We start from the raw sequence: 13,660 nt of genomic DNA, 5'->3' as shown, positions 1-13,660 counted from the left end.
CTTTATAAATATGCGTCATCTCTGCCTGCTTTCCAATTCAACCACTTTGCCTATGACCTGTTTTAATTCATGCTTTCTCTCATCTTTATTCTCTTTTTTTCCTATGCTACTTTTTAACATTTTCTTTCAGACTATTTTTTTCCTTAAGCTCCTAATAATTTAGAGTTTATTTCTCTTTTACCTTACAGCAGTTTTGTTGGAATTCATTTTTTTCCAGTTCTTGATAATTGGTGGAAGAATGACCCAAAAGTGTTGGATTAAATAGATTCAATATTTTTTTAAAAAACAAAACCACAATAAATGGTTATGGCACAAATTTTCCAATTTTATAGAAATAAAATGAGTGCTTAAAATCATTGAAAACCATGTGATTTTTTCCCACAGTTGTATAACCTGCTTCCAAATACAGAACTCTATGGTTATTTCTATCATGGTCTCAACCTTGACGATGGCAAACAAGACCCTTGCATTCCCCAGAAGGATATGTTTTACAAAGGTCTGTATTACATACCTGCAGGCAACTATGAAGATGGAGACACCTATGATATTATCAGGGTAAGAACATTTAAATTTTTTTTATTTATTTTATCTCAATTATAATGCTCATATTGCATATCTGTGTTTTATTATTTATGTAGTTTTTTTCTATTCTTTGAGATAGGGATCAGTATTCTGCTTAAAGAATACTCAAAAGTTGTCTTACAAAAAAGAGACATTCATTTCTGTTGATTCTTTTGTTGAAAATAAATTAAGTGGCAGCTAAAAATATAAAACCTCATGTTTGAAGTAATGAGATAGTCTTCAATTTGTTGTGGTAAACCTTATGCAGAAATAGTCAAATAAAGAGTCTAGAATATTGTCTGGGCTACCAATTAGATATGCTGAGACCCCATGAAAGGATCTTTATCATTGAAGTCACAGATATAAAGGAAAAAGGGCATCGAATCAGACAGACTTTAGTTTAAGACTCAGATCTTCAAATTACTAACTATACATGGTATATTTGTGTGTGAGTATGTATATGTTTGATATTGATTAGGATCATAGTAGTGCTGTTTGTATTTTTCCCTTAAAATTAAATGAAAAATGATGTTAAATACTTAGCAAGATTATAGTCAAATAAAGAGTCTAGAATATTGTCTGGGCTACAATTAAATATGCTGAGACCCCATGAAAGGATCTTTATCATTGAAGTCACAGATATAAAGGAAAAAGGGCATGAATCAGACAGACGTTAGTTTAAGTCCCAGATCTTCAAATTACTAACTATACATTGTATATCTGTGTGTGAGTGTGTATATGTTTGATATTCATTAGGATCATAGTAGTGCTGTTCGTATTTTTCCTTTAAAATTAAATGAAAAATGATGTTAAATATTTAGCAAGATTCTAGCACATAATAAGTGGTGGAGAAATCAGACTGTCATTTTTTATTCAAATTAGATATTTTTCATACATTAAATACAAGTGATTTAATTTCTAACATCCTAGAGACCTTTGCTAGGAGAGGAAATCTGTATATTTAACACTATAATGTAGCTGATGGACCTGTTTTAGGTCTTGTGTGAAGGAAATGCACAACTTATCTTTTGTTGTTTGTTTACTTGAAGTCCATGGGTCTGAAAGCCTTTACCAATCTCCATTATCGGAAGCCAGAAATATGTGCAGTAGAGTGGAGGCCATTCTCCGAGAGATCATTGCTAATTGGACCCCTATGTGAACCGATGTACAGTGCCCCCCCACCTAAAATTGCATGTGAGTAATCTAGAATTCTGTGTTTGGGAGATGGCCAAAGGAGTATTTGGGATAAAATTATAAAAAATAGAATTTTACTTGTGAATTATGCCATCTTTTTGGCTACAATTAGACATCCTGCAAAATAGGCAGAATAATGCAGGATGGGAATGGTTCAGGCTAATAGGAAGAACTGGCTTCAAACATGAGAAGTTTATTTTTATTGGTAGAACGTAATTGGTAGAACAGAGAAGTGTATAGGAGCAGGTAATGTGTGGTGATATGGAAGGACAGTCATTATAAGTGAGTATGATACAAGAGAATGAGGGGTCCTTATGGGACGTTATATCCTTATTATGTATAGACCATAATTCACAGAATTCAAGGCAGAGGATATTTTGATTCCCAGATAACCAAACAGATGGCATGAGAGCAGTGTGTTCAGATACTAGTCCATTTACCAGTGGAAGACCTGGAAGCACAAAACTCAGTCATAATCTTAGATGAATAAGGCAATTAGGTAGATTTACAATACAGAAATTTCATCAGGGAAACAAAATGAAACAAGGTCATCAGAATAGAACCCAAATCAAAGTTGTATGCCAGATCTGAAAACACTTGAGTCACATCTTTTAAATCCCTCTGGCCTACCATTGAGGATTAGAGTAGTAATTTAAGTGGGGTTGATCCTGAAGATGGATATCAGAAACACCACTTGAGAAAAATGAAAGGCCTGACAACTTTATACAAGGATAGACTTGCTGAGTTCAAGAGGCCCTAGAACAGTGATGATGAACCTTTTGAGCTCGGCGTGTCAGCATTTTGAGAAACCCTAACTTAACTCTGGTGCCGTGTCACATATAGAAATTGTTTGATATTTGCAACCATAGTAAAACAAAGGCTTATATTTTTGATATTTATTTTATATATTTAAATGCCATTTAACAAAGAAAAATCAACCAGAAAAATGAGTTCACGTGTCACCTCTGACACGCGTGTCATAGGTTCGCCATCACCGATGTAGGCTATTTGTTGTTAATAATGGGAGCGATATGAGCATCAAAATGCTGATACCTAGATTGAGACGCCCGTTTATTGACAGTGAGCCTCTGGAGCAAATTCTTACACTGCTTCACACTGAGCATATACGGTTAAGGACGTAGCTTATGGGTGTGTGTCATTGAAACACGTAGATTCATTCTTCCAAAATAAAGCATTTCTCTTCTCTTTTACCTGGTGAAGTCGCAAGTGAGGACTTAGGCCCTGTGGAATGGGCTATAACAGAAACAGTAAGAACGAACTTTCCAGAGACATGGATATGGGACCTCGTCAGTGTCGAGTGAGCTTTCAACAATTCTCTTTCTGATGTGTCTTTATTTCTATTTTCTTTTTGTTATTATTTATTAAACATTATTTCTGGGTATATAAAGCAGTACCACATCTGTAAAATTATCTAATACCATTCATTTGTATGTGCTGACTCCTTTGTTTTTCTTCGGCATTTTTTTTCATTTATTAATTTCATGCATAAAGATGTAACATGCCTCAATTTAATAAAGGGAAAAAAAACACACAATTCCTTGTTTAAAGGAATGTGACTTTTGTAAGGTTAAAGTTCAGAGAAATACAGCTATAACTCATTTGTAACCCTTCGTTAATGCTTGCTTGCTTGCTTATTTATTTATTTATTTATTTATTTATTTATTTATTTTTGCTTGCTCTGGGCTGATTTTTAGGTCCCACTTTAGACAAAAATCTCATTTTGCTAATAATCTGTCCTTGTAGTTCCTCGGGTTCAGCAAATGTTTCATTCCGCATCCCTGACACTATAACGCGCTGGGAGGCAAACGGCTTCTGTGTGAACGGTGATGCAGGGTTTGGCATTTCATCCACAATTGCTCTGGAAGCCTCCCAACCTTTCTTCGTTGAAGTGACCCTCCCCTATTCAGTCGTTCGAAACGAAGAGTCCGATGTGATTGTCAGTGTCTTCAGCTACCTGAATACATGTGCAGAGGTAAGTTGCTCCCTTTGCTCTGGAGTCCAAATCTAACAAGGGCAAAAAAAGGTACTTAATATTTTCCTGGAATATGGCCACATTCTTTTCATTCTCCAATGCAAAATGGTACTATAAGGTTATTACTTGTTTCCATAGTCCTCAAACGAAAACAACTGCTTTAATTCACAGCAGTGGTTTAAATGCTGCTTTGAGAATGTCAATTCATAGTGATGTGTGTTCTGACTTTTTTATCTTTGTGTAAGAGGAGTCGTTTGGTTATGTTTTATCTCTGCTAACTTAAAATAGGTAAAGCAGAATTTTCTTAAGTTGGGAAGAGGAATAATAATAGCAAAACATTTAGCATGTCACCCTCATTGCCATGACTTTTTTTTTTTTAGATTTCTGTTGAACTGGAAGAATCTGAGAATTTCGAGGCATATATCAACACCCCTAAAAACAATGACAGTGAGATTATTCAAGCTGGAGAGAGGAAAACATATGTCTGGACTCTTATACCTAAGAAGTTGGGTAAGCAGCTATGTGCCTATGCCAAACTCTGGTGGAAAACCAACCCATTTTTATTGACCCTATTTTTCTTAAATTGTCTATACAAACAATTTTCTCCATCACAATTTTTATACTACTTTTTTTAAAATTCCCAGTTAAAAAGTCTTATTTTTATTAACTAATATCTGGTTGCTAATGTTTGCGTAAAACAAAACTGCCTTTCATTTGTATAAAAGCATAATGTGATCAAAATACAATAGAAATGCTAAATTGCATGACCTATAAAATCTATATATATATTATCCCAAATGAAGACCATATTTTCATTAATGCTGACCAATTCCTTCACTTCTCACTTATTCCTTCCTCACCTATCAGCATGAACCCATGTCGCTTATACAAAAATTGCTCCTCAATTACAATTGTCAGGATTTGCAAATGTATTAAATACTAGAGGCCCCATGCATGAAATTTGTGTAAGAGTAGGCCTTCCTTCCTGGAGCCGGCACCAACTTTCCTCTGGCACCCAGGACCATTGTAGCTCCAGCTTGGCCCAGAAGGTCATCTGGAAGAACATCTGGTCTAATTAGCATATTATGCCTTTATTATTATGGATATCATGAGACACCAAAACCCTGAACACTTAGATGGAGATCAAACACTGAGAAGCATTGTCTTGGTGTATATATTACCTGCAACATAGAAAAATGAATTTGCAAGTATCTTCTTGAAAACAAGGGAAGGGAAAAGCTAAAAGGATTCTAAAAAACAAAGAATGATAGATGTGGTAGATGCATGATTATCATTATCACTAATTTTAAAAAATTAAGTGTCATCAAAATATGCTTTATTTCATGTTCCATATTTATTGCATTATTTCTCTGAGTTTTTAAAATTTATGAAATGCTAAATTGCATTATCTCTAAAATCTATATATATATTATCCCAAATGAAGACCATATTTTCATTAATGCTGACCAATTCCTTCACTTCTCACTTATTCCTTCCTCACCTATCAGCATGAACCCATGTCGCTTATACAAAAATTGCTCCTCAATTACAATTGTCAGGATTTGCAAATGTATTAAATACTAGAGGCCCCATGCATGAAATTTGTGTAAGAGTAGGCCTTCCTTCCTGGAGCCGGCACCAACTTTCCTCTGGCACCCAGGACCATTGTAGCTCCAGCTTGGCCCAGAAGGTCATCTGGAAGAACATCTGGTCTAATTAGCATATTATGCCTTTATTATTATGGATATCATGAGACACCAAAACCCTGAACACTTAGATGGAGATCAAACACTGAGAAGCATTGTCTTGGTGTATATATTACCTGCAACATAGAAAAATGAATTTGCAAGTATCTTCTTGAAAACAAGGGAAGGGAAAAGCTAAAAGGATTCTAAAAAACAAAGAATGATAGATGTGGTAGATGCATGATTATCATTATCACTAATTTTAAAAAATTAAGTGTCATCAAAATATGCTTTATTTCATGTTCCATATTTATTGCATTATTTCTCTGAGTTTTTAAAATTTATTAAGGTGCCCGGCTGGTGTGGCATAGTGGTTGAGTGTCGACCTAAGGCCGATGTTCCATCCACTGAGCCAAACCGGTTAGGGCTCATTGATTGATTTTAGAGAGAGAGATGCCCAGGCCGTTGTAGCCCAGTTGGTTGAGCATCATCCTGTGCCAACCGATTGATGTTTCTCTTTCACATCAGTGTTTCTCTCTCTCCCTCTCTCTCCCTTCTGCTCTGAAATCAATAAATATATTTTTTAAAGTTAAAAATTAAAAATTGTATCATTTATTAAAGTGACATTGGTTAAAAATATTTATAGGTTTCAAGTATACACCCAGCAGCAAGGTCTCTGTCAGTGCGTGTCATAGCTACCAGCTGGTTGTCCGGTTGTTCCAGTTGTTCTGGTAGTTTGGTTGTAACGGTTGCTTAGGCTTTTATATATATAGTCTAAAGACCCAGTGCACAAAATTCAAAAATTTTCTTTATTTCATGTTCCATATTTATTGCATTATTTCTCTGAGTTTTTAAAATTTATTAAGGTGCCCGGCTGGTGTGGCATAAAATTTTCTTTATTTCATGTTCCATATTTATTGTATTATTTCTCTGAGTTTTTAAAATTTATTAGGTGCCTGGCTGGTGTGGCATAGTGGTTGAGCGTCGACCTATGAACCAGGAGGTCATGGTTCGATTTCCGGTCAGCACATGCCTGGTCAGGGCACATGCCTGAGTTGCAGGTCACTCCCCAGAGGGGGCATGAAGGAGGCCGCCAATCAATGATTCTCTCTTATCATCAATGTTTCTATCTCTCCCTCTCCCTTCTGCTCTGAAATCAATAAATATATTTTTGAAAGTTAAAAATTAAAAATTGTATCATTTATTAAAGTGACATTGGTTAAAAATATTTATAGGTTTCAAGTATACAATTTTATAATACATCATCTGTCTCCTGTATTATGTGCTCACTACCCCACGTCAAATTTCCTTCCATTACCAACAACCAGTATTTTTATGAGACCGTTTTAGTTCATCTGTGATATTTATCTGCCTAAAACTACTTTTCCTTTTAGATTTTGTTTCTCAATTTTTCTAACTACACAAAGTCTTCAAAATTTTTACCCTGACAATTGAGTTAGAATACTGTACTAACTTGTATGGCTTTATGGCATTAAGTTGTAAGGGGGAAATATCAAAGGCTTTCTTAAAAAGAAACAAAATACAACAACAAATAAGAACAGTATATTGGTTATACATATTGGTAAATAGGCAAATAGGTAATATTAAATCAAAAGAATTATATTTCTCAATCCTCTTATTTTTTTTTATAATTAAGGAAACTGGAGATTATGTGATCTTGATATTACAGGGAGCTAAAAAAAAAATAGATTGCTTGCCCGCACTTGATTTAAATCTAATGCCCTTTCCACAATATCATATTTTCCTGTTTTTGTTTATTTGACCTCAGGGTAAGTTAGGACCCTGGTAATCTCATGTTATGCCCGCATATAGTCATATATAACATAAACAATATCAAGGAATCTCCTCACTTGGCTTTGCAGAACTATTATTTTTCCTTAAAATTTCTCAAGTTCTAATGAAGTAAATGAATCACTTATTTAATATAAGGAATCTTGAAACAGGCAAAACAGAACATACCAAATTATATCTTGTCAGGAGAAAGAATGTATTTTAGTCTAAGCATAAATATGATAGAATTCAGTTCCTCCAATTGAACATATGGTTCACAAACTCTTTATCATTTCCCATCATAGAAGGGCCCACTGGTCAATTTACTGTATGTTTGGGGATGTTTTCCAGGTAAAGTGAATATCACTGTAGTTGCTGAGTCCAGACAAAGCAGTGCTTGCCCAAATGAAGATGAGCAGCAAAATCTAAACTGGGAAGATACTGTGGTCAAAAGTTTGTTGGTAGAGGTATGTGCATGCAAAGCTATCAAGCTCTTCCAGGTGAGAAGTAGTGTCTAATAGGTTAAATATTAAAAGACATTCTCTTTGAAGAGAGTTAATTGACCATAGTTACTTTTGACACAGGATATGTCATCTGACCCAGAATAGCAAAACATCACTTAACGCAAGCTTGGTGATTTTTGTCTGCTCCTAACGCATGATGTTTCCTGTACACTTATTTTCATTCCCTTCTCCTTTTTGATTGACTCCAACCAAGGCAAGTCTTCTTGCCTTACGATCCTATGTAGTTTCCATCATCCTTTCCTGCAAAAAACCTTTGTCTATTGGAGATGCTAAACAGTGTCAGCATCTGTCATGTCCCCAAATGACAACAAAGTTATCTTTATCCAAAACATGGGAGCACAGGGCCGAAAGTGGATGTTGGTGATGTCCAGTGGCTTCCAGATATAAACAGAAGGGGACGGTGAATGGACCTTCTCCTGAGGGCAAACAGGCCCAGCCATACCCTATGTAAGCTGATGCTTGGTTACTTTCCTCATGGAAAGATCACCCAGACTCATTACCCTGTGCTTGTTTTTGTTTGCTCTTTGACAGCCTGAAGGTATTGAAAAAGAAATGACTCAGAGTTTCTTTATCCATACAAAAGGTAAGAGGATCTTTTAGTTATCAACATTTGTCATGTTGAGTACCCCAGAGATTTCATTCTAAATACCTAATGGGGGATTATTTTTTTCACTTCCTAAGTTTACAGTATAATTTTTGCCATAAAAAACTATAGTGTTTATGGTATTTTATTTTATTTTATTTTATTTTTAGTTCACCCAACTCATTGGTCTGCCTCAAACTATTTTTCCTATTTTATGTATTTTCTGCTTCTCAGTTTGGTTATGACAAACTGTGGGGCAGTGGTAAATCGAGATTATGCCCAAATTACACATAATCTAACCTTTGCTTTTGTACTCTTGGGATGAAACAATCACTGCCCCTCAATTGCTTGCTTAATGGCCTCACAGCACTGTTTTATCTGATTGATAATGATATGATTTTAATGACTAATAGGTATCTCCAAGATTTACCTAGTGTGTGTGTGCTGTGTTATATGTCATAGCAGTTTTTGACATTTTTTATACTTAAGTAGTATAGGCACTAAACTTATGCGGAATAGTGGCCATTATCTAACATACAGATGCATATATCATTTTTTGAATGTATTGTTATTCTAAACTAGATCAAAACCTCAATTTATGTCTTCTAACAAGCAACTTGTAAAAATTTTTTAAAAGAAATATATTTTATCATATGTTTGTCCCACAAGTCTTTTTCTATTGTTTATGAAAGGAGGCCATCACATTGTTTATTTTATTGATATTTTCTTTCCAGGCACTAATGTCTCCCTTTCAGTGTTTTTGGATTTGCCAGATAATGTGGTAGAAGGATCAGCCAGGGCCTTCATCACTGTTGTGGGTAAGTTGGTTAAATTTGTGTTTCACAATGATTTGAAAAGTCTTGACTGAGGTGGTCTGTAAAACTTTCTTAAAATAAGATGGAGAGATCTTTCTTATGCTATCCATTGGAGCAGAATTATTATTGAGGATTATTCTCTAAACTTGTTTTCATATGAGGATCTGAAGGAATTATAGCATCATTTTCAAATCTATGTCTCTAGGAAACATTTGTTCTGGTGGACAATAGTTGGTGTTTAGAAAACAAAGAGTTGTATTATATTAATATGAAATATTAAATTCCCCTTTGGAGAATCAGCATAATCTTTGCTTGTTATAAATGCTGGAAATATCCCCAATAATAGGAGAATTTTGTTTTTCAACAGTAAAACTTGTTTATCTATCATTAACATTAACACTTTTGGGGAAAGGGATGAATTGCAGTTCATAGGGTCAATTTCTCAAAAACAAAGAAGCAAGCAAACACAGTTTTTTAACATTCTTTTTCTGGTAATGAGATTTTTCAGAAACAGTTTTCATACCAGAAACCCCGTTAGTTTGACCTTTCATATCTGTCTCCTTTTCAGAATTACTTCATGAAAGTTTTCCTTGTTTCCGCCTTTTAGACTCAATTTTTAAATATTTTCTATTTTCACTATGCCTCTTTAATCTGTAGTTATTAATGCTCAGATGCCAACTTAAAGTGGTAGTAACTTTCTGCTTTTCCTATTTTTAGGGGATGTTCTAGGACTTGCGATGCAGAATCTGGAGACTCTCCTGCAAATGCCCAGTGGAAGTGGAGAGCAGAATATTGCCCTGCTAGCGTCTGATACTTATGTCCTTGACTACCTGCAAGATACTCAACAATTGACAGAGGAAGTTAAATCTAAGGCTTTCTCTTTCTTATCTGACGGTGAGAAGGTTCAAGTAATTTCTGCCCATAATAGATGAAATCAGTTCCTGATACCAAGATCTCAAAAAGCTGTTATTATGAGGTAGTCCTGTGGGGGAAAAATGGATCTGAACTGAGGTATATTCTGAGTTTGAACTATGTTTTTGTTTGTTTTTTTGTTTTGTTTTGTTTTTGGTATTTTCGAGATTTTTTAGACTTTAATACCTGTGTGGTCATTTGGTTTCACAATGTAACACTGCAGCATTTCAAATTATGAGTTCAGGTTTTTTTAGTGCCTAATATTTTGCCAAACTACTTTGTGTGTCACTGTTGCTGTTATTAATAGTAGCTAGAAATGGTTCATTTATCAACTTCTGTATCTTTCAATTGTGTTTCATTGCAATCAAGTGATTGAATTTGTGTGCAGAAAAAAATGCATAAACTTTGTAAAAATGAGATGTTAAGGAAAAGTCAGAGGTATGATTTATTTGGGTCTTCTTTTCAGAAAGATAACACAAACAAAAAATGACCTTAAGGAAATTTTTTGTAAATGCCAATTATTGAGCGAGGCTCAGTCACATGTAATATATTTTTGGGGGGAGGGGGAGTATTATCTTACAGTTATACCCATATTGTCACATAGCATCATTAAACCCTGACAAGGTAGAAGTTATTTTTTTCTCAATATAGATACAGAACCTGAGTTTCAGAAGTTAAATTGAAATGATCATCTAGTAATTTATGTCTATCTAACACCAAAACACAAGGCTCATATACTACATCATCCTTTTTCTTCTTTCTTATATTAAAAAAAAATAATTTCCTACAATGTATCTTAGGTTATCAAAAGCAGCTGTCTTTCAAGAACATGGATGGCTCATATAGCATGTTTGAGCAGAGGAATCAGAAAGGAAGCATATGGTGAGATGTGAAAATTTTAAATAATGTAAAAATGATCTGAAGAGGGCTTATGAGAGAATGAGAGCAATTGAGTTCAGTGGAAATATAAAAGCAAAGTGGGTTTCAGAGTGAATTTACAGAGGCGAATCAGATAATACAAAAACAGTTGGTTATTCCAGTTCTAATGCAGTATACCTAGAGTCTCATGGCAAATTTAATGAGAGCTCCTCTACCTCCGTAGCTTGTTAACGCCATGGAAAATGCCACAACTTAGTCTGCATTTCTCAGAGTCCCATGGTCCTTCAGCAGAGGAAAACTAGATGTCCCCAAAGCATCTAGTTACACCCACTCTCTCACCACATAAGGATAATCTAATGAACTCTGTGTTGAGAACTGAGTGTATAAACACGCTGGAAATTACCTACCCTTATTTTCACATATTGCTATTCAAAACATCTTATTGCCCCAAAGGAAAGAGCCGCTATCAATACTCATTAGTCAACATTAGCCAAATTGTTTGCACCCATTACCCAAAGGGGACAATGCTGATGAATGTGTGGAGTAGCTGACATTATCATTTCCTTCTTATTCAATTTTTGTCCAACGGGTGATCATTACAGGCTCAGTGCCCTTACTTTTAAGACATTTGAGAGAATGAAGAAATATGTTTTCATTGATGAACAAGTTCAACAACAGACCTTCATCTGGCTTTCAAGCAAACAGGAAAGCAATGGTGCCTTTAAAAGTGATGGCAAGATTTTCCACAATGCCTGGGAGGTGAGAGATTAACAGTAGCATGTTTTCCTTGCTCCTTTGTTTTGCCTACCTTCCCTGCCTCTGGCCAAACTAGCCTGGAACATGAATATTTTTTCTTGTGAATATTACCTTTTCTGAGTCTGCTGAAGTCATTGGCCTGTGGTGTGTCAGCAGCATCCCTGCTAGATATAGCTCCCCATGAATCTATTATTTGCCTTACTGTCTTTAGCCCTTCCATAGAAGCAATCTATTTTAAGATATAAACTAGAAAGAGGAGGATGGGGAGAGAAACGGAACTTAGAGAGGAAACATTCATAAGTTTGGAGCCAGAAAATATACTAAAGGTAGGGGCCTTGAGTAAGTAATTCATTCCTATTCCTATGCGTGGGTGACCAAAAAAATCAGGGGAAAGATCTAGTAAATTACATTGTTTCCATGAAGCACTCTCCCAATACCTTCTCAAGTCAAAGCACGAAGGCCTAGCTTGCCCTGAGTCAAAAGGCAGATGAGATGCTGTCTGTCTTTGACAATAATCATTCCTTCCCTTGTCTGTCCATCTTTAGGAAAATCATTAGCGTTCTCCCTGCTGCTTGCCTTTGTGGACTGCTGCCCACCTCCGTCCCCTCCTCTGTGTCCTTGATTCTCCTAACATTTGTATTTCCCCCTATAAATCCCTGCTCGTGATACTTTCTCGTGCCCTGATCGCCTCTGGGATATCCTGGGCTTTTCTCTTGTGTCCTTCCTCATAATCACCACTTCTATTTTCGGATTTTGGGAATGTAAAGCTAATCCACTTCAAAGTATAGGCCAATGGCAACTCCGGATGGTATTTGATCTTAATGTGAATTGTTTTCACATTGCCTTACGATTATGTAGTATGGAAAAATGCCTTTGAATGATGTCAAACCTACTCCTCACAATAGGAGGCCCCTGATAGAGAATAGCACTTGTTCCTATGTGGGAAAACAGAATTTTTCATGTTCTCTTCTAACACATCTCCACATTTCTTCTTAATGGCTTCATTACTGGTCCCTACATCAGTTTGTCTGATCTTACCCAATCCTTTTTCCATAACTCTGTGTGTGTCCATTTTGAATTGGGTCAGAGAAAGAATCAAGGAGAAAAATAAAAACCTGCATTGCAGAGGAAGGGTGATACAGCCTGCTACAGCTTAAGTGTGCGCTTTGGGTGCCCACATCTTATTTTAGGGCCCGACATCTCCAGTTATTTACACCTTGATAACTGAGCTCCTCAGAAGTCTCTCTCTCTCTCTCTCTCTCTCTCTCTCTCTCTCTCTCTCTCTCTTCCCTCTCCATATATATTAAAGAGAAGTCACCTTTTGCTTAAATAAATAAAAAAATATTTAATATTAGATCAGTGGACCCTAAATGCCTTATGAATGTTATTTGCTTCAGTATCACGAGAACACCCATTAAAATTCATTTCCCTATATCGTATTCCAGACTTTTTGAATCAGAATCTCTTGTTTGAATACTGGTTTATTTCATAAGTTCCCCAGAGTATTTTCATGCACAGTTTGCAAACCACATAACTCATAAATGTTTTTCTAAGTTTATACTGCAATTATATATGTGATTAAGTATAGTTGAGATTAATTGTATGTTTTAGTTCATTATTACATTGGATCTTGATGAATTTTTATTCAAACAGCATGATTAGTAACAACTTAATTTAAAAATTACACATTGTCAAGTGTTTATGAATAATGGTAATTGTTTTCAGTGTTTCTTTTATACTTTGTCTCACTTCAGAAGGATAGCTGTTCTTTTGTGCTCTACCATCCTGTAGGACTCATTGTTCCTTTGTGTTTAGGGAGAAGAAGAGGAGGAGGAGGAGGACATTTTACTCACTGCATATATTGTTGGAGCATTCCTTGAAGCTGGGCTCAATTCTACTGTAAGGATTCCCATCATCTTTTCGTTTCAGTCAGCTGCATGCATATTAAATAGACTGTGAAATAAGAG

At 35.5% G+C, this 13,660-nt stretch overlaps 1 protein-coding gene across 1 annotated transcript in view; it reads left to right on the top strand.

Moving 5' to 3' along the window:
* The window catches only part of LOC102756170 (ovostatin homolog 2-like), a 33,539-nt gene that overhangs the window by 14,332 nt on the left and 5,547 nt on the right, over window positions 1-13,660 (top strand). The window contains exons 16-27 of the mRNA XM_015571174.1: window positions 385-555; window positions 1,611-1,755; window positions 2,977-3,073; window positions 3,520-3,748; window positions 4,129-4,258; window positions 7,576-7,691; window positions 8,280-8,331; window positions 9,066-9,149; window positions 9,864-10,040; window positions 10,859-10,940; window positions 11,540-11,696; window positions 13,509-13,648. Of these exons, the coding sequence (XP_015426660.1) occupies window positions 385-555; window positions 1,611-1,755; window positions 2,977-3,073; window positions 3,520-3,748; window positions 4,129-4,258; window positions 7,576-7,691; window positions 8,280-8,331; window positions 9,066-9,149; window positions 9,864-10,040; window positions 10,859-10,940; window positions 11,540-11,696; window positions 13,509-13,648 (1,580 nt within the window). The remainder of the gene's footprint in view (window positions 1-384; window positions 556-1,610; window positions 1,756-2,976; window positions 3,074-3,519; window positions 3,749-4,128; window positions 4,259-7,575; window positions 7,692-8,279; window positions 8,332-9,065; window positions 9,150-9,863; window positions 10,041-10,858; window positions 10,941-11,539; window positions 11,697-13,508; window positions 13,649-13,660) is intronic.

This window comes from Myotis davidii, unplaced genomic scaffold, assembly GCF_000327345.1.
Source record: "Myotis davidii unplaced genomic scaffold, ASM32734v1 scaffold188, whole genome shotgun sequence".
Taxonomy (NCBI): domain Eukaryota; kingdom Metazoa; phylum Chordata; class Mammalia; order Chiroptera; family Vespertilionidae; genus Myotis; species Myotis davidii.
Note: the sequence above shows the minus strand (reverse complement) of the source record. Positions and strands in the feature narration are given on the sequence as shown.